Raw genomic sequence first — 20,342 nt, 5'->3', positions numbered from 1 at the left:
CACATCCCACCTCTTTGCAAGATTGACGTGGTGACATTTGCCACCAAGGCCGAGAGAGACACAGCTAATGTGCAGCACAACGGTCGTAATGCTGGACAAGGAAGAAGGGCCAAGAGGGATCAATAGCTGGCGATAAACACCAGTAATACCATATTGATGAGCAGGCAGTTTCAAATGGCAGAAGGGCACTTCATCAAAAAATTAGACTCTTTTATTTATCGTTTTATTGGAAAATACACTTGTATAGACCGGGGTTAGCCTCCATGGGCCTCAAGGGCTTTTGGGGGGTTCAACAGTCCAAAGATTTCGTCCCCCCACAAAAATACTCTTGCTTTGATAGTGGAAAAACATCCAGATTCCTTCAAAGGTCATTCACATTAACCACATTCCAACATGTTCCCTCAAAGGACATATACATGAACGGAGCTCCTCAAAAATTCCTACCTGCTTCCTCCAAAGACCATTGGGAATCAAAGGTCCTCCAAAAGCTATACACATGAACCACATTCCTCCCAATTTCCTCCAAAGACCACAAAGGTCCTTAAAAGTTTCTCCAAGTTCCTCCAAAGGCCATTCACATGAACCGTGTTCCTCTAAGTTCCTCCAAAGGCCATAGTCATAAACCATGATCCTTCCAAGTTCCCCCAGACATACAAATGAACCAAGTTTTGAGAAACTTATTTCAAAGTTTTTACAGAGACCATACACATGAACAAAGGTCCTCCAAAGGCCATAAATATGAACCAATGTCCTCCAAAGGACAGACATTAACCATGATCCTCCCAAGTTCCTCCAAGTTCCCCCAAATGACATACAAATTAACCAAGTTCCTCAAAACTTATTTCCAAGTTTTTCGAGGGACCATACACGTGAACAAAGGTCCTACAAATTTCCTCCAAGGTCCTTCAAAGGCCATAAATATGAACCAAGGTCTCCAAAGGCTATAGACATGAACCATGATCCTCCCAAGTTCCACCAAATGACATACAAATGAACCAAGTTCCTCAAAACTTATTTCCAAGTTTTTCCAGACTATACATGTGAACAAAGGTCCTACAAAGTTCCTCCAAGGTCCTTCAAAGGCCATAAATATGAACCAAGGTCTCCAAAGGCTATAGACATGAACCATGATCCTCCTCAAGTTCCTCCAAAGGACATACAAATGAACCAAGTTCCTCCAAACTTATTTCCAGCAAGTTCAGCAGCTCAGCAGTTTAACCTCGTGGCCCCATATATATTATATATGTTACTAGCTTTGCCCGGCCACGCGTTGCTGTGGCTTATGGGAATCCTTTGTTAGCCAGGTGGAATAGCAGTGAATAGCCTTGCAGTCTCAAAGACCGGCCGTTTTCTGGAGTAGCTGGAGCTGTTTGTTGTATGAACCTAGAGGCATGGATGAGGGGTTGTGCTGCCAAGTTTAGTGTTTCTGGGATGTGTAGTTTTGTTGTTTTGTCCTAGGCCGAAATTTCATTACTCTTTTATATATATAGATATGTTATTTATATTGTATGAAACTCTTATAAGGGGTACGTTAAACCTCTGGCTGGCTAATAAAACTGAAAGACTGTGCTGCAAAAGGATGTACGTCTAAAGAGCGTGTCCCCAATACAAAGATGTTGGAAAGCTCTGCTCTCTGCATTTTCTCCAGCTTGGTTCTACAAAATCTTTCTGCGGCAGGTTGACTATAGTGTGGCACTGGAGGCACCAGAAATGATGGAGAGGCATTATCACAGGGCAATTTCTAAGTCCTCCTGTGTAATTCGATCGTATGCATCCCCTGGATTGATTCATTTCATATTCCTGAGCCAATGCGATTGACTCCAATGCTGAGCGAAAGATTGATGCCATTTGAGGGATCTGTGTGTCATCCTCTCCGCAAGCCCCCACTCCCCTCTTATGCTCTCTGTGCTTTGGAGCCTTTCAAGCGCAGAACACGGCCTCGCCATTTGGTTCACGGATGTTCCCTTTATTCGAAACATGCCTCCCCACTGTACAGTACTTTTGAAAGCATTCTGGCAGGGCCGCCTTGGGCTTTGAAGAGGCACATTGCAAAATCCCCTGGGCTCTCTATTTGACTCCCAACCCCAAATGTGCTTCCCCTTTGAAATGGGATGGATACATTTATTTATTTTGGACGGGGAAAAGACAGCTGCATATCCCCTGCAAAGTCCCTTTGCATGGCACATTCAATGGTCTCCACTGGAAATTGCCCAGGTTGACTGACACAGCCTTGACATAATCTGGGAGAAGACATTGGTTCCTTTTGGAGATCCCTCTTTTGGTTCCTCTCTCCTTTCTACAACTCTAAAGACAATGGCATGGTTTGGTTTGTCCAGAGAACTGTGGGAATTTTTAAAGAGGCACCATGAAGAGAGTGGGTTGACTGGAAAGGCATGTGTGGGCAGCTGATTGGCTGAGCCAGCCAGGGGCCAGAATTCTGATTGGCTATTTATTTATTTATTTATTTACAACATTTTTATCCCACCTTTCTCACCCGAGGGGACTCAAGGCGGCTTACAACAACTGGCAAAACTCAATGCCCAAATACAATCAATAAAAATCAACAACACATCTAAAATGATTAACAGTAATTAATAAAAAACACATTATACAAGCTTAAAATATATAGCTACTCAATTCCATTCTTCCAAGGCTACTGTCTCTGGCTTGCTGCTGAGACAAACGGTTTTAACTGCCACTTTCACCTTGGAGAGTGAAGAGAACGCTGACTGGAAACAGTCAGGGAAGGAAATGGCTGCCGACTCTCTGAAGCCTAATTATTTATAAGGCAAATGAGGCATATTTAAAGACTGTTTAAAACAGTGATTCCCAAAGTGGGCACTACCGCCCCCTGGTGGGCGCTGCAGCGATCCAGGGGGGCGGTGATGGCACCTATTAGGGCATGGGGGCAGGGTCAGGGGAGGGGTGGGGCCTCTTCCCAAGTGCCAGAGACAGGGCTGAGCCCCTGAGGCGCCTGTTTGGACACAGGGGGCGGAGCTAGAGGAGTGGGCGTGGCTTCTTCCCAAGAGCCCAAGACAGGGCTGAGAATCTATCTATACCTCTCCTGAGGCGCTTGTTGGGACACAGAGGGCGGAGCTAGGGAAGGGGGCGGGGCCTCCTTCCAAGAGCCCGAGACAGGGCTGAGCCTCTATACCTCTTCTGAGGGGCCTTTCAGGACTAAAGGGCGGGGGCGGGGCCTCTTCCCAAGAGGCTCTATATACCTCCCCTGAGGCACTTGTTAGAACACGGGGGCGTGGTCTAGAGGTTCAGTCCTGTCAGGCCCCGCCCCCTGTGTCCTGGCAGGCGCCGCAGAACAAGGATAGAAGCTCAGCCCTGCCTCAGAGCTCGTAACTCCGCCCATCCCAGTCCTGGCTGCCCATTTGTGGCCCCGCCCACCTCCCCCTCCCAGCCCTACATCTTGGACTGGGGAGAGGCTTAGTCCCGCCCCCTTGAGCAGGAGCCACGCCCACCCCTCTAAGCCACACCCCCTTTCCGGGGAAGCTGAGTAATATTTTTTCTGGAAAGGGGGCGGTACGCCAAATAAGTTTGGGAACCACTGGTTTAAAAGGACTGTTTATTCCCTCTGTTCTCTGTGTGAATTCAAAGAGACTGCTGTATACTGTTACTTGCAGCTTCAAAGCCTAGCTGCTTCCTGCCTGAGGGAATCCTTTGTTGGGAGGTGTTAGCAGGCAAGTAGATTCCCCTAGGCAGGAAGCAGCCAGGCTTTGAAGATGCAAGGCCATTCAATGCTAATCAAGGTGGCCAATGGCAACATTTACACTTGCTTCAAACAGACAAGAGTCCTTTCTCCCACCCTGGACATTATTCCACAGATATATAAACCCCACTTGCCTAGTTTCTAACAGACCTCACAACCTCTGAGGATGCCTGCCATAGATGTGGGCGAAACATCAGGAGAGAGTGCTTCTGGAACATGACCATACAGCCCGGAAAACTCACAGCAACCCAGTGATTCCGGCCATGAAAGCCTTCAACGGCACATTGAAATTTTCTTCTTTTTCAAAAAGGAAGGACAAACTATGTGGAGAGGAAGACAGAAAATACCAAAGTCATGAAACGGGATGCCACCCTCCAATGCAAAACATGGTGCTCTCAGTGGTGAAATTCCTAGCTTTTCTTGCCAAACCCTCTCCCCAAAGACTCAACGGTCCCTCGATCAAAGCTTGGCACAAAGTAATGAAATGCCCATCCCAAACAAGGAAAGAGAGTTTTTTTTCCCAGCTTGAATCTCCGCCGTCTGTCAGTTCCAATGATATGGATGGCTTTTTTCCCTCCCCCATTGGGTCGCCTTCTTTTATCTCCACATTAGGGAGGCATGGCCTTCGATGGAAAAAAGAGAGAGGAAAATGCAAAATAAATTCCAATGTAATGTTATTAGAGGTGGCTTTGGAGGAACAGCATCTTGGAGAATTAATTTTGGAACAAGAATGTGAATACAAAGCCAGTTTGCACTAATAAATGGAAATATTTGAAGCATAGCAAAGGGTTTTTCCCCCTTCCGAAAGCCACACAATTAAAGGCCGCAGGGATACACAAAGAAATCAGATATCGGCCCCAGGGTTTGGGTTCTTGGCATTGACTTTTGTGACTTGCTTGGAATTATCATCATCATCATCATCATCATCATCATCATCATCATCATCATCATCATTACTAGCTTGGGTAACCAGCGTTGCCCGGGTTACTTGAAAAAGTCAGTGTTATAACTACAAAATGCATAAGGTTGTGGATTATTATTATTATTATTATTATTATTATTATTACTAGCTTGGGTAACCGGCGTTGCCCGGGTTATTTGAAAAAGTCAGTGTTATAATTGTACAAAATGCATAAGGTTGTGGATTATTATTATTATTATTATTATTATTATTATTATTATTATTATTAGCTTGGGTACCCGGCGTTGCCCGGGTTATTTGAAAAAGTCAGTGTAATAATTGTACAAAATGCATAAGGTTGGGGATTATTATTATTATTATTATTATTACTACTACTACTACTACTACTACTACTAGTTTGAGTACCCGGCGTTGCCCAGGTTATTTGAAAAAGTCAGTGTTATAATTGTACAAAATGCATAAGGTTGTGGATTATTATTATTATTATTATTATTATTATTATTATTATTATTATTATTATTATTATTATTATTATTATTAGCTTGGGTACCCGGCGTTGCCCGGGTTATTTGAAAAAGTCAGTGAAATAATTGTACAAAATGCATAAGGTTGGGGATTATTATTATTATTACTACTACTAGTAGTAGTAGTTTGAGTACCCGGCGTTGCCCAGGTTATTTGAAAAAGTCAGTGTTATAATTGTACAAAATGCATAAGGTTGTGGATTAACTGCAACTCACATTGTGCCAGGTTTACCTCCAGAAACTTTATCAGTCCTTAAAGTTTGTTATGTTAGGAAACTTTGCTGTAGAGGCATCATGAGTGGGGTTCAGTGTGCTCTCTGGCTATAGGGTAAACTACAATTCCCACCTGGGGATCGGGATCCCACCACACATAGGACAGGGAGAGCTGGCTTCCTTACTTCTTCCAACACGCGCTGGCCCTTTAAGGAATGGGAGAGGGATAAGGAGTGTGAGGACGTCCGGGTTTTTTTTATCCTTAACGCCTGCGCAGTTGGAACATTGACGTTTTATCTTCCAGTTTGGATAAGACGTGAGAAGCGAGAGCGCGCCTGGCATTTGCTGCGCCTGCGCAGTTGGAGCAGGGGCTGTTTATTGTATTCCTGGGCTGTGATTATAAAGAGAGAAGGGAAACGTGCGCTTTTTCTGCGTCTGCGCAGTGGGAGCTTTGTTGTTTTCCCGCCCATTTGAGGGAGGAAACGTGGGAAATGTGGACGAAGCCCTCTGAGGAGATTTTGATTACACATCAATGGACACGTGGACCTTAATCTAAGGCAGGCTGGCATGGGCAAACTTGGGCCCTCTAGGTGTTTTGGGCTTTGATTCCCACCAATCGAATGGCCTCAGGCCCCTTCCTTTTCCCCCTCAGCCGCTCATTGTAGCAAAAGCTTCTTTAGGCCCCTTCTATAGTGCCATATAATCCAGATTACCAAAGCAGATAATACACATTATTTACTTTGAAATGGATTTTATAATTATATGAGTCTGCACTGCCATATAATCTAGTTGAAAATGGATAATATGGATTTTGTACCTCAGTGTAGACTCATATAACTGCCATATAATCTGGTTCAAATCAGATAATCTGGATTTTATATGGCAATGTAGAAGGAGCCATAATTATTTGTTTTGGTTTTGCTATTTTAATACAGTAGAGTCTCACTTATCCAACATAAACGGGCCGGCAGAATGTTGGATAAGCGAATATGTTGGATAATAAGGAGGGATTAAGGAAAAGCCTATTAAACATCAAATTAGGTTATGATTTTACAAATTAAGCACCAAAACTTCATGTTATACAACAAATTTGACAGAAAAAGTAGTTCAATATCCAGTAATGTTATGTTGTAATTACTGTATTTACGAATTTAGCACCAAAATATCACGATTTATTGAAAACATCAACTACAAAAATGCGTTGGATAATCCAGAACGTTGGATAAGTGAGACTCTACTGTAATAATAATAATAGCCACCTGTGAAATCATAGAATGATTTGTTTTTGTTTTGCTCCTTTAAAATTATTATTTTATTGACACAAAGACAAAATTATTATTATTATTATTATTATTATTATTATTATTTTATTGTATGACACAGCAAACAAGATGGATATGCTGGATTACGTATCACAAAATCACAAGTCGAACACTTCTCAAGTGTCTAGGACTGTGTGATGATGATGATGATGATGATTACAGTAGAGTCTCACTTATCCAAACTAAATGGGCCGGCAGAACCTTGGATAAGCGAATATCTTGGATAATAAGGAGGGATTAAGGAGAAGCCTATTAAACATCAAATGAGGTTATGATTTTACAAATTAAGCACCAAAACATCATGTTATACAACAAATTTGACAAAAAGTAGTTCAATATGCAGTAATGTTATGTTGTAATTACTGTATTTACAAATTTAGCACTAAAATATCACGATATATTGAAAACATTGACTACAAAAATGGCTTGGATAATCCAGAACCTTGGATAAGAGATTCTTGGATAAGTGAGACTCTACTGTATTATTTTATTGACACAAGGACAAAATTATTGTTATTATTATTATCTTGCTTTTCTCTCAGCTGCTTGCATTTAAACAGCAATGCAATGGGAGGCCTGCAAAACCTAAATTAAAGTGACATTAAACTTACAGAAACATCTCTAACGTACTTTGCTTTGGTCCAATTCCAGGAGGACCGAATGGCGTATTCAGCACAGAATTTTGTCGCCGTTTCCGATCTGCACCCAAATCTCGCTCGTCCTGTAGGTCTTGGTGACAGAAGTCCTTTTTGTTTCCCCAGTGAAACTGTATATAACTACCTTAGATTGTATTACTGCAAAATTATGTAATTGGTTTGCCCCTTTATATACTCGCAGCATTGACATAATAATGGGGCACAAAAGATGTCAGCTGTTCTTTGTGCCGCCTCCGAAAGCGAAAACCAATGCTCCTGCTGACCGTCAGGGCAAGCCGGACAGTCCATTGACGGAAGCCTCAGAGGCCTCTTTGTGCTCCCTTTAAATAGATGTTGAGTTGATAATTTGCACAGAGTCTGCATTCTGCTCTGTATTCTTTGGGGCCGGAGAGACCAGATTGCAAGCTGGGAGCTCCTCTCACCTGGGAAGCCCCCTGCCATTCAGGCAAAGCTTGACTTCCCTTCATCATTGCAAAAAAAGATAATTAAGAAGGAAAAATATCCATTACTGGCTGCTATTTCGACCCTGAGAGATATTGCAAGGCCCATTATTGCGTGCAATGCATATGTTCATTACATACAACTACGGGCATTTTGAAAATCCTAATGCAGTTTCCTATGCAGTATTTCTGGCTTCATGTTTAGATCCAGGCCCTTTCTATCAAGTTTAAAGCAAATAATGTGGATTATATATATATATATATATATATATATATATATATATATAAATAAGTCTTAGCAATGTGTATTTCTCACATATTGCATGAGACAAAGGCCCTTTCTACACTGCCATATAATCCATATTATCAAAGCAAACAATCCATATTATTTGCTTTGAACTTGATTATATGAGTCTATGCAGCCATATAACCCAGTTCAAAGTAGATAATCTGGGTTTTATATGGCAGTGTAGAAGAGGCCATAGTCTACAATGCCATATAAAATCCAGATTATCTCATTTGAAGTGGAAGGAAATTAGCAAATAGGTGTATTTTCACAATACATCACTCCATAAAATCAGAAGTGAGCTGTAGTAACGATGAAAATAGCAAATATTTGGCAAAATGTCAACCCCAAGTGCAATCAAATGAACACAAATTCTTGTTTTCTGCTCCTTTGACATTCGGGGTTTTACAAGAGGCTTCGGGAAAGAGATCTTATGCTTTTAATTTGGAATTAAGGAAATTTCGCTTGGTCTGGATCTGAATGAAATAATTCTGCAAAGATAAAATTTAGGAAGACCTTTGAAATAAATACCGTTGTAAGCAGAGTCTTTTAAGACATAAAATAGACGCCAGCTCTCCATTATCAGCAGATTTATGCTCAGGATATGTTGCCATCTAATTAAATTATAGTGATTTAGGAAGGAAAAAAAATTTGAATGGGGATTAATAGGCCGCGCTTTATCAAAGCAGGCTTGAGGAAATTATAGTTCATTACACAGGAACTCATCCAGATAAATGCAGAAACAGTTTCCTTGCCCCATCTAGTGACTGAAAGTAACACAGACTGTTTTTCAATAGGTATCACCTCCCTTCTGTTTGTATAAAAAACACACAAAGAAAGAAAAATAAATACACGATCTGTGTGTGTGAGAGAGAATTGTTTGGCAGATAATACATTTGTTAAACAGGTTTTGACCAAAGTCTGTTGTTTGGCTGTTTGGCTGTTTGGCTACATAATAGCACAAAATACAACATGCTTTGGAATAACAAAATAAATGAAGATACTTTTTATATTCAAAATGAGTAACAAATTGAAATAAGAGAATGCACAAAAAAGCATGGTCTCTTCCTTGGGCATTTTGTCTCCTGTCTTGCATTCAGTATTTATTTCAAAGGTCTGAACAACTTGTGTCTCCTCATATATTCCAACTCTTTTTGTAGATATCCGATTTGGCAAACAGGTATTGATTTTTTTACATAATTTTCCACATTTTTTTCATATTCAAAGCAGGCTATTTGCACTGTTTATGTATTAATACATCTGGAGAATAAGTGCAGTGAACTTATACCAAGAGTTAAGTATGCTTTTTATTAGTGAAGGAATATTAGTGAAATCAAATCCATCCTGTACGCCTGCTTTTGATGTATATATTCCGTAATCTCTTTTTTCTTAGAATATAATTGGTGTGGTGATCGGAAAAACAGATGCCAAAGGCTTTCCAGACCGAAAAAGTACGTTTTAAAAAGTGATTAAGCTCTGTTTCTCAGGTTCTAACTTGGTCAGTGGTTTCTCTGAATGAAAAATGTGTGCATATTTTAACAAATCTGGTGACCTCTACTGGTTACGCACAGGATTTCTCAAATGACCAACTGACGTGTTTGCAGAGTCTTTTTTAGCCTTTGATCACCCTTAGCTTCTTCTTGACTGCTTGCTGACATCACATGCTTGGCTTCCATGTTTGCTATGGCATATGGATGTATGAAACATGATGCCCAAGATAAGCAAGGGCAAATGGCAATATTTGGGGCTCAAGTTTGAATGAAGAGCATTGTCTGTACTGAGATTTAAAACTGATAATACCAGACAGAACCTGGATTGTATGAGGCCACTTCTACACTGCCATATAAATCCAAATTATCTGCTTTGAACTGGATTATATGGTAGTATAGATCCATCTTTATATAATCCAGCTCAAAGCAGATCATCTGTAATCAGATCCTGGGATACAGGGCAGTGTAGATCCAGCCTGAGCGTCCTTCTACATAAAATCCAGATTATCAAGACAGATAATCCACATTATCTGCTTTGAACTGGATTATATGAGGCTACACTGCCACATAATCCGGTTCAGTCAGATAATCTGGATTTTATATTGCAGTGGCCTTGGGCTGTTCACTGGGCTCTAATGAATGCTTATTCTTTCTCCAGACATTGGATCAGAAAGATACATTTTTAATTTCACTGTTCGCGATTCGCCGTCATACTTCATCAATGTGAATTCCTGGGGAAGAGAGGACTATATTAAGTCGCTTTCTGATAGCTTTAGAGTAGGCGATTGTGGTAAGACAAAGTTTATTCTGAACATATGTCAGTTTCAATATATTTCCCCTGCCCTTGAAATAAATGCAATGTGCTTGTGATATTAGTGCACTTTCCTTCAAGGATATTTAATTGGAACCAAAATGTTCTGTTAAACGGAGTGAAATGGGAAGAAGTAAACTTTAGAAAATGGATATTCACGTGCAGTAAAGCTGTCATCAAGAGGCAAAAGGCTGAAAAAGCAACCCCAGGTTTCTTAGAACATAAATGTGCATTATGTTTCATTGTTCCCCAAATGGATCATAAATAAATGCAATGACAGTTATCATTAAAGGAACAACTTGGCCAGAGTTAAGCACTGAGTTAAGAGTACAATCCTAAATACTTATGTCCATCGAAGACAGCAAGATTTATATGTGAATAAACTATAGGATTGCAATGGAAATTCTTGTCATTTCAGCGAGAAAGTTATGCATATCCTTATGTTATCTCAGTTTATTGAAATGAATGGGCCTGAATGTGCTATGCATGTAAGCCATACTTTTAAATGAGAATTTATGTGGCTTTCTTCCATGTTTCCTCCTGTTACAGTCATAATCGAAAACCCTTTAGTACAAACAAAAGAAGTGGAAAGGGATGAAAAATTCAGCCCAACAACTCCTAGGTATGAATTGCTTTAAAGGGCCAGGCAATTTCGCCAAAAAGCCAAGATATACAAAACTACCTGTTTTCTGAAGCTTGGGTGAGGTAAGGTCTGGAAATCATGATGTTGGAGTTCAGTTCCCACCCAGCATTCCTCACGCAAGAAATGATCAAGAATCTGTTTGACAATAATTCAGAGTATTCTTGATATATGAGCATGCTTTCTTTACTGGTGAATTTTTATATGTCCGCAAAGCAGCAACTACAAGCTCCTGCTGAGTGAAAACCATTCAACAGTGAGGATCTGTTCCCCGGGTGAAGTGGACCCCCAACTGCTCTCCCTGTTGAACATCCCTGTGAAGGACCCCCAGGACTTCTACTCTCTGGGGGATATTGTGGCCAACGGACAGAGCCTGGATGGGAGAATTATTAATGTTCTTGCTGCTGTTAAATCAGTAAGTCAGGAAAATCATACAAATTAGAGTCTGGGGGGCCTCATTGATTTCTGCACAGATAAGGATTTATTGGGCCACGGTCGATAGGAATGTTTTGGTCAGCAGCCGCTTGGCTTGATGTAGACCGGAGGGAAGTTAACAAGCAACATTGATGAACAGTTTCAAAAATGAATAGTCAACAAAACCTTCCTTTATCTAGAGTGTCACTTGGATATCGCATACTGTAAGGAAGTGTACCAGTATATAAAAAACTCTAACATCAGGACAGTAAATAGAGAACACCAATGAGAAAACAGAGGAATTCCAGACATGAATAAATCAGTTTAGTTTTTTTTGTAAAAAATCAGTTTACAAAAACCCAAAAATTGGAGAACCAAAGGCAGCTTTTTTTCCCCTCACGTAAGGGTCGCCCCTCTTTTTCAATAAAAAGGGGGAGCAATTATTATTATGCGATGAAACACAGCATTTAAAATGTTGACATCTATGAGTCTTAAATTAAACATTAACAATGAATTGGCCTCTTGACATCATACTCAACATCTGACTAAACTCTACCTTTGTCCTTTTATTTTTCCTTTTATGACACAATCTGTTCTTTTGATATGTGTAGTTTTGTTTTAGTGTGGGTACACACTAAACCAGGGGTCCTCAAACTTTTGAAGCAGAGGGCCGGTCTACTATCTTTCAGACTGTTGAGGGGCCAAATTATCATTTGAAAAAAATACAAAAAACGAAAAAATTCCTATGCATACTGCACATGTCTTATTTGTAGTGCAACAACAACAACAACGAAAGAACAATACAATATTTAAAAATGAAAACAATTTTAACCAACATAAACCTATTAGGATTTCAATGGGAAATGTGGGCCTGCTATTGGCCAATGATAGTCAAGTTAATTAGGATTGTTGTTGTTGTTGTGTGCCTTCAAGTCATTTCAGACTTTGGCCAAGCCTAAGTTTAAAATTAATTATTTATTTACTGCATTTATTTACTACATTTATATCCCACCCTTCTCACCCAGAAGGGGACTCAGAGCAGCTGTATGTACATACAATACATTATATTATTAGCATAGCACAATAATAATAATAATAATAATAAAACTTTATTTATATACCGCCCTATCTCCCGGATGGGACTCAGGGCGGTTTACAGTCATAAAAGCAACACAAACATTACATAACAACATAATACACATTATTAAACAAAGTACGTAAAATAATACAATTATAACAATAAATCACACTTACATGACCAGATCAAGGGGACGGGAACCATAAAACAATATATTAAAATACACATACATATACATACCTAATCTAATCTATGAAATTTGCAAAACAGATAGCATAAGCAATTCCTAACCTAATAAATCTGATTACAATGAAAGCTTGAGAATGAGCTTTCTTTTTTAGTCAAATGTAATACAAGATTCTGTACACACTGTGTAGTCAAATTCAAATATATGGCCTTATATATATTAGCATTATATATTAATATATTGAAATATACCACTATACCATTATATAATATGTAATATATAACATATAATTAATATTATTATATGGTATTATTATTAGTATTATATTGTATAACATAATATTATTATCAATATTATATGTGTATACAATATATTATATTATTAAAACTGATATAAAAATATTATATTATAAAACTGAGGGCGGGGGCCAGGTAAATGAGCTTGGAGGGCCGCATCCGGCCCCCGGGCCTTAGTTTGGGGACCCCTGCACTAAACAGTAGAGACAGTAGAGAAGATGGGAACAATAATACTATTTGATAAGCTAAGTACAAATGCAAGATTGAGACCAAAGCCAGATATTGTTGTGTGTTCCCCCCTCCACTTTGCAAAGGTTGGTGTGCCAAAATGCTTCACCACTTCGGACAGACGGAAAGGCCAGCGATGTGAAGTAAGGCTGTATGATGAAACAGAGTCTTCCTTTGCAATGGTATGGTAAGTTGTTTTCTGAGGACAGGTCCTGGCAATATAAAGCAATAGACACTGTGATACTATTGCATTTTTCTTTTTACCTTAAAAGACCTTTGGTACAAAAAAGAAAACATGGAAGCAGTATCTTTGGTGGAGAAAACTGGTCTCCCCTCGTACTTTTGCACAATTCCATGCATTTGCAATTGCATGACAAAGGCTTGATTGGAAACACAGTTTAATTATTACACTCCAGAATAGAAAAAAATAGACATTAAACCCAAGTGCAAGCTCCTACCATTAACTGAAGACTTTTTTTATTGTGACAATACTTCAGTGTTAATTAACTGGTACCAGTAACCATTAACCTCTATTACACACAAGCCCGGCCTTGAATATATTACCTGTTTCTGAGTTATTGACAGATTCTTCCCTCCGGAGAGACAGAGCGAAGCAGCCGCAAATCAATTATGAAAAGTCATTGTGGAGAGGAGCAAACGAAAGAAGCCATTTCGTTAGGAAGGCCGATGGTTTTACTTGGCTCAAAGGCGCATGTAGCCAAGACCTATAGCCAAGATTGGCATGAATGCTGGCGTCAAGACTTTTAGAAGTAAACAAATATTAAGTGGAACATTAATGAGCAAAACCAGAAAGCATCCTGTTTTCCACAGGGATCTGCAGGTGCCAAAATAAGACCAAGTAAAGCATTGAGACAACAATCCTCTTCCATTGTGTATTTCCCACCCTCATGGGTTTATATCAGGCATGGGCAAATTTGGGCCTGCCAGATGTTTTAGACTTCAACTCCCATCATTCCTAACAGCTTCAGGCTCCTTACTTTTCCCCCTCAGCCGCTTAAGCGGCTGAGGGGGAAAAGGAAAGGGCTTGAGGCTGTTAGGAATGGTGGGAGCTGAAGTCCAAAACACCTAGAGGGCCCAAGTTTGTCCATGCCTGATTTATATTGTATTCTCCTTTCTGTGTTATGCAGTTGCGTGTTTACAGTGTTTATAAACATCTATTATTTTACATGAGTATCAAGATTTTATCATTACACATAAATAAAACACGTACATTGTAATCCAATTAATGTTTTTGTTCACTCTCTCTCTCCAGCTGGGACAATGAATCTATCCAACTTGCACAAAGCTGGATGCCTAGAGAAACAGGTAGATCATTCCCACTTCCTTCCCAAATATTTTGAGCTGAGTCTATCACTGTAACATAAAGCTTTAGCAAAGATAACACAACAGTTGTATCCTCCTTACAGTTATCTTTGCAGCAGATGTACGAATAAACTTTGACAAATTCAGAAATTGCATGGTTGCCACTGTCATTTCAAAAACCATCATCACTACAAATCCTGGTAAGGAACTGTAGTTAAAACCTTGTCTAAACTGCATAAAATCCCTTATAATTTCCCATTGTTTTAAATGACTTGAGTGCTTAAGCAATAAGGCAGCTTTGTAGGTGACAATTAGCAAACATAGCTTGCTGCATGAATCCTTTTTGCTACTGAAACTACTAGGTAAATATTTTGCTTTGTACACACTTCTTTTTATTAATAATGCTTTCATTTTCATTTTTGTTGCAAGATACCCCAGAAGCAAATACTCTTCTCAATTTTATACGAGAAAGTGCAGAAATGTTAGATCTAGATGATGATCTTGGAGAGCAATTCAGAGAATCTGTAAATTGTGAGTTTGATTTGTTAAACTGATATATGAAACTCGGGGCCTTGATTCTAGTCTTCCTCATCTTTAAAAAAATATAAGCAAAACTGAGTGGAAGTTTTATTTATGTAAATTCTAGAGAATTTCATCATTAAACTGCTGTAAATTATTTAATTTAGAGTAGATATCCAAAATATCCAGATCTAATAATAATAGAGGTAGTTAAAATATAGTATGTTCTGCAGAGGAATTTTGCATTCATCTATTACGACTCAATGGACTTCAGAGAAGGAAAATATAATTATGATGGCATCTATTTATTTTGGATATGATCCTCAATCATTAACTATGCTGGCTGGAGCTGATGTGAGTTGTAGTCCAAAACATCTAGACAATGGCTCTTCAACCAGTCATTCCAGGCAAATAGTTCTGATTATAAGCATTATTATTATTATGTGTTGTCGAAGGCTTTCATGGCCAAAATCACTGGGTTGCTGTGAGTTTTCCGGCCTGTATGGCCATGTTCCAGAAGCATTATTTCCTGACTTTTCGCTTGCATCTATGGCAGGCATCCTCAGAGGCTGTGTGGTCTGTTGGATACAGTTCTGCCTTGATACATCAAAATATAATTTCACTCCTTTTGTGATGAATTTGTGTTAATAAGCCACCCAAATAACTAGGAATCACTATCTTTAGAATTTGAACTAAATTTCAGATAATCCTAATTCTCCCATACACTTTCTTTAGTGCAAACAATAGCTGATGTTTATACAGTGGAACAGTTAAAATCCGAAGTTGTGCAGAGAGTCGGAAAGCCTGAACCTTTCTATGGCATCATTTTTGCCTACATTTCAACACTGAATATTGATACCGAAACACCAAAGATCATACGCAACAGATGGTAAGCAGCACATTAAGCAGCACCTTGACTGCTTATTTCCTTCATTGTCCCAAACCATTGAAGGATCCTTCAGAGGTCTGGGAATCCACTATAGGTCTTTTAGAATCAATTTGTTCAGTATTTGAAGGGATAGAAATGGCAGAAACTACTCATGGATTGGTGGCCAGGAAGAGTTCTCTGTACACATGACTTTCCCTGCTCAAGAATTCAAGTTCAGACAGAAAAAGCACGGGTTTTGTGTCTGTGTTTTTTGGTAGCTGGAAACTTGCCTTAACTCCAAGAAAGGAGGAGGGAAGATTCCCCCTCCCTCCCTTCCTTCTTTCTCCAAAGGCAAGGCAATCTACAAAATCTGAAATATAGCTCTCTCTGTGTTGTTGAAGGCTTTCATGGCCAGAATCACAGGGTTGTTGTGTGTTTTCCGGGCTGTATGGCCATGTTCCAGAAGTATTCTCTCCTGACGTTTCACCCACATCTATGGCAGGCATCCTCAGAGGTTGTGAGGTATATATGGATCACTTTGTCTAACTGTTCTGTGTATTCCCTTCCTTCAGTGTCAAGTGCCACTTTGTGGTCAACGAAAACACAAATGTGTGCTCTTTCTGCCCCGGCTTTGGTGCCTCTTCTGATGCCATGCCAGTCTTCCCCAGCTTTGATCTCTTTGTCGATCTGACTGATCACACGGGCACCCTCCATTCTTGCAGCTTCTCCGACACTGTGGCCGAAGAGGCTCTGGGTTATACGGTGAGACACTATACCAAGAAAAGCTTACCTCAATTCCTCTTTTTTTGATGCAGGAAAAATGTGATGGGGATCTTTTTATTGCCATATTTAAGATCCTTCCAGCTTAAAGGGTTTCATATGTGGCAATAAATAATGCTTGTATCTCTGATGGCCAACATCACATTTGATTAAGCACTTTATGGAATGCCAAAAGTAATTTCTTAAGGCACAGTAATTTCTTAATTTATTAGTTATTCATTTAATAATTTCTTAAGGTGTTGCTGGTTTTTGTTTATAAAGATTTAAAAATATTTTCCAGAATGAGCATTCTATGGAAGCCGGTATTGGGGCAGATCTCATTTTTTTTAAATTCCAAAATGATCACTTGGGATAGCTCTTTAATCAAAAATTGTTCTTCCATTGACTGCACAATTTAAACACATCCCAGCACTCTTTTTCCCATTGCAAGGAATTATGAAAAGCTAAGATGGATGCTTGAATTGTCATTTGGTCTGGAAAAAGTTTGCCATTTGGGTCCTTTTACTGGATTATTGACAAACATACCTTCTTCCAAATTATGTGTATCTCTTACTAGCTAAACCATGGCTATTCCATTAGGTCCAGGAGTTCCAGGCTCTGACCGAGGCTCAACGGACCGCCTTGAAGTGGCACTTTCTGTTGGAACGAAGCAAAATTTACTTTAAAGTATGTAACGGAAAAGTAACTCAACTTAATTATATGTGTACCTGACAAAGCAGTGGTTCTTTGATCACTATTGTGAAATCCACGGTCTTTGCAAGTTATCTAGTTTTGTCTCTTTCTATTTAAAAGAGAAATAAATTTACAATAATTTTTTATAGCCATTAATTTGAAATTTCCTCCACAGATTATTCCTTCTGCAAGTTCACGGACTGGACTGAGAGTGAATCTCCTCTCTTGCAAGCTTGCTGATCCTGTGGAAGCCAGTCAAAACTTGCCACTGAAAGAAAAATAACTATGCTGCCTTCAAAACAGTTCAAATGTTTTTAAAAATCTGTTGTCATTTGGTAGAATAATTATTTCTTCATAAATTGCATCCTTCTTGCAAAGTTGCTTTATTACAAATCATTTAAATTCATTACATTGTTGAAGGAACGGTTCAGTATCTCCAAGACAACTCCAAGTACAGTATTGTTGATTTGTTCCTTGAAACAAGTAAAATTTATCTAAATGTGTTAACATTTGAGGAAAACATTAAGATGTTTTTAACTTGTAAAAAATAGTTCCATTAAAGCAAAAATATTTATTCAGCATTTTAGTATTCAGTTCCAACAGATTTTGTTACAAATTATTTCATATCAAAAATATTTACTAGAACATTCTGTGTTATTTTTGCAGGCACTTGGCTGTGCTTTTCGGGGGGGGGGGGAGTCATTGTTACATTTTGGTTTTGTTTTGACTCAAACTGAAGTACACAGAGCGCAACTGCCCTCCCTTTGATTCTCTGTTTTGGTTCCCTTCTTTTGCAACAAAAGGGGGAAAGCCATCCTGTTTGGAAAAAACACAATCATCTACCAGTACCTTTTGTGGACCTAAATGGGAAGATCCTACTGGACTGGTTTGAGGAGCAGCTCAGCTTTCATTTCCTTGCATCTCTCAGGAAAAAGATGATGCTGATGTTCCCCTATGTCAGGCATGGGCAAACTTTGGCCGTCCAGGTGTTTTGGACTTCAACTCCCACAATTCCTAACAGCCTATCGCATCCAGTCATGAAAGCCTTCAACAACACAGCTTACTAGCTATTAGGAATGGTGGGAGTTGAAGTCCAAAACATCTGGAGGGCCAAAGTTTGTCCATGCCTGCCCTATACTTCATTGAGCAAAACTCTCTGGGACATGGACCGTTCTTTCAGGGCCGGCTTTTTTGCTGGTCGACTTGAAACCTCATGCTGAGCAGCCCTTCGATCCCGGCCTCTATCTCGTCGTTCTTCTCGACAGCCGAAACTCCTTTGGGCGACCCCGTCAGTATGATGTCCCCTTCTTCCAGAGGAATGATCCCACTGATGTAGCTGATGATATACGGGATGGAGAAGATCATGCTGGACGTCTCGCCTTCTTGACGCAACTCGCCGTTGACCTTCAGCCAGAGCTTCAACCGGTGCGGATCGGGGACCTTTTCTTTGGGGAGGAAGTCGCTGACCGGGCAGGAGGTGTGGAAGCCTTTGGCCAAGGTCCAGGGGAGGCCCTTCTTCTTGCACTCGGCCTGGGTGTCCCTGGCAGTCATATCCAAGCACAGGGCGTAGCCCCCCACGTGCTCCATGGCCGCCTCGGGGGACACCTCCTGGGCCCTCCTCCCCATCACCACCCCCAGTTCCACCTCATGGTGCAGCTGGTGGCAGTAGTAGGGCCGGACGATGGGGGAACCTTCCCGGACGTAGGCTGAGGAGGGCTTGAGGAAGAAGAGCGGCTCGGAGGGGAGGGCGTTCTTCATCTCCTTGGCGTGATCGGCGTAATTCCGCCCCACGCAGATGATGTTCTTGCCCCACTCCCAGAACCGGGACAAAGGCTTAGCGGAAGCCATGCGTCTTGCTGCCAAAAGAGAAAAGTGGGAAATGAATGTTGATCAAAGCAGCGGGGGATACAGTTTCCTACATCAATCTGATAGGATCTGATAGAATAGGAGCCCCCGATGGCGTAGTGGACTAAAGACTCGTGACGTGAAGGTTGGGTTGCTGGCCTGAAAGCTGCCAGGTTCGAATCCCACCCGGGGAGAGTGCAGATGAGCTCCCTCTATCAGCTCCAGCTCCATGCGGGGACATGAGAGAAGCCTCCCACAAGGATGGTAAAAACATCAAAACATCTGGGCGTCCCCTGGGCAACGTCCTTGCAGATGGCCAATTCTCTCACTCCAGAAGCAACTCAAGTTGCTCCTGACACGGAAAAAAAAAATCAATCTGATGGCTTGCTTCCCTTCCTTTTTAAATTGAGGCTCATTTTCCACTGTCCTTTTATCCCAGGATTTGATCCCTGGTTATATGCTTTGAACAGGATTATATGAGTTTCCACTGCTATATAATCTGGGATAAGAAGATAATCTGGGATCAATTGTTGTTGAAGGCTGGAATCAGTGGGTTGCTGTGAGTTTTCCGGGTTGTATGGCCATGTTCCAGAAGCATTCTCTCCTGACATTTCACCCACATCTATGGCAGGCATCCTCAGAGATTGTGTATTTGTCTTTGGCAAATGCTAAAGCCTTGTTTGTTGAAGGCCTTGCTTCGCAATAAGGCTCTGAAGGGAAGGAGAAAGAGGTCACCAAGAGCTGGCTATCTTTGGCAAATACTAAATCCTTGTTTTGTTGAAGGCCTTGCTTTGCAATGGGGCTCTGAGGGCAAAGAGAAAGAAGTCACCAAGAGCTGGCAGCCTTTGGCTCTCTCTCCTCCCCATTGCACCCTTTGGCTCCCTCTTCCAAAGTCCACCCTTCCCTTGAGGCTGACATTCTCCCCTCAAAGCTTCCCCTTTGAGCCCTAAACCAGGCAGGTCTTTGGGGAAGGGGCCGGTGGGGTTGCAAGTGCAAAAAGGCAGGGCTGCGGCATTGCTTACCGAGCGTGCGCCTTCCTTCGGTGCCATGCAATGCCACTTCCCAATGCCCGCCCCTTTCTCTCTCTCTCTCTCCTCCTCTTCCTCCTCC

At 40.6% G+C, this 20,342-nt stretch overlaps 2 protein-coding genes across 5 annotated transcripts in view; one reads left to right on the top strand and one right to left on the bottom strand.

Moving 5' to 3' along the window:
* meiob (meiosis specific with OB-fold) overlaps positions 1-17,968 on the top strand; it is an 84,399-nt gene extending 66,431 nt beyond the window's left edge. The window contains exons 1-14 of one of the 4 annotated variants that reach the window (XM_062964236.1): positions 5,254-5,934; positions 7,351-7,422; positions 9,475-9,532; positions 10,230-10,361; positions 10,932-11,004; positions 11,242-11,437; positions 13,312-13,412; positions 14,499-14,551; positions 14,653-14,748; positions 14,978-15,079; positions 15,803-15,956; positions 16,658-16,697; positions 17,295-17,381; positions 17,563-17,968. In XM_062964236.1, the coding sequence (XP_062820306.1) occupies positions 7,360-7,422; positions 9,475-9,532; positions 10,230-10,361; positions 10,932-11,004; positions 11,242-11,437; positions 13,312-13,412; positions 14,499-14,551; positions 14,653-14,748; positions 14,978-15,079; positions 15,803-15,956; positions 16,658-16,697; positions 17,295-17,381; positions 17,563-17,670 (1,263 nt within the window). In that variant the 5' untranslated portion in view covers positions 5,254-5,934; positions 7,351-7,359 and the 3' untranslated portion in view covers positions 17,671-17,968. Of the gene's footprint in view, positions 1-5,253; positions 5,935-7,350; positions 7,423-9,474; positions 9,533-10,229; positions 10,362-10,931; positions 11,005-11,241; positions 11,438-13,311; positions 13,413-14,498; positions 14,552-14,652; positions 14,749-14,977; positions 15,080-15,802; positions 15,957-16,507; positions 16,698-17,294; positions 17,382-17,562 lie in introns of those variants that run through there. The other 3 variants (XM_003224755.4, XM_016995919.2, XM_008116804.3) reach the window with 3 other exon arrangements.
* fahd1 (fumarylacetoacetate hydrolase domain containing 1) lies at positions 17,752-20,340 on the bottom strand. Its single transcript, XM_003224754.3, has 2 exons — positions 20,255-20,340; positions 17,752-19,243 (listed from the first exon to the last, which is right to left on the bottom strand). The coding sequence occupies exon 2, from the start codon at positions 19,233-19,235 to the stop codon at positions 18,564-18,566; it is 672 nt and encodes a 223-aa protein (XP_003224802.3). The 5' UTR covers positions 19,236-19,243; positions 20,255-20,340; the 3' UTR covers positions 17,752-18,563.
* Positions 20,341-20,342: the final 2 nt, after the last annotated feature.

The sequence above is a fragment of the Anolis carolinensis genome, unplaced genomic scaffold, assembly GCF_035594765.1.
Source record: "Anolis carolinensis isolate JA03-04 unplaced genomic scaffold, rAnoCar3.1.pri scaffold_13, whole genome shotgun sequence".
Lineage (NCBI taxonomy): Eukaryota > Metazoa > Chordata > Lepidosauria > Squamata > Dactyloidae > Anolis > Anolis carolinensis.
Note: the sequence above shows the minus strand (reverse complement) of the source record. Positions and strands in the feature narration are given on the sequence as shown.

Excerpts from the sequence above, each read along its gene's own strand:
- fahd1 (XM_003224754.3), bottom strand. The coding sequence starts at position 19,235 with ATGGCTTCCGCTAAGCCTTTGTCCCGGTTCTGGGAGTGGGGCAAGAAC.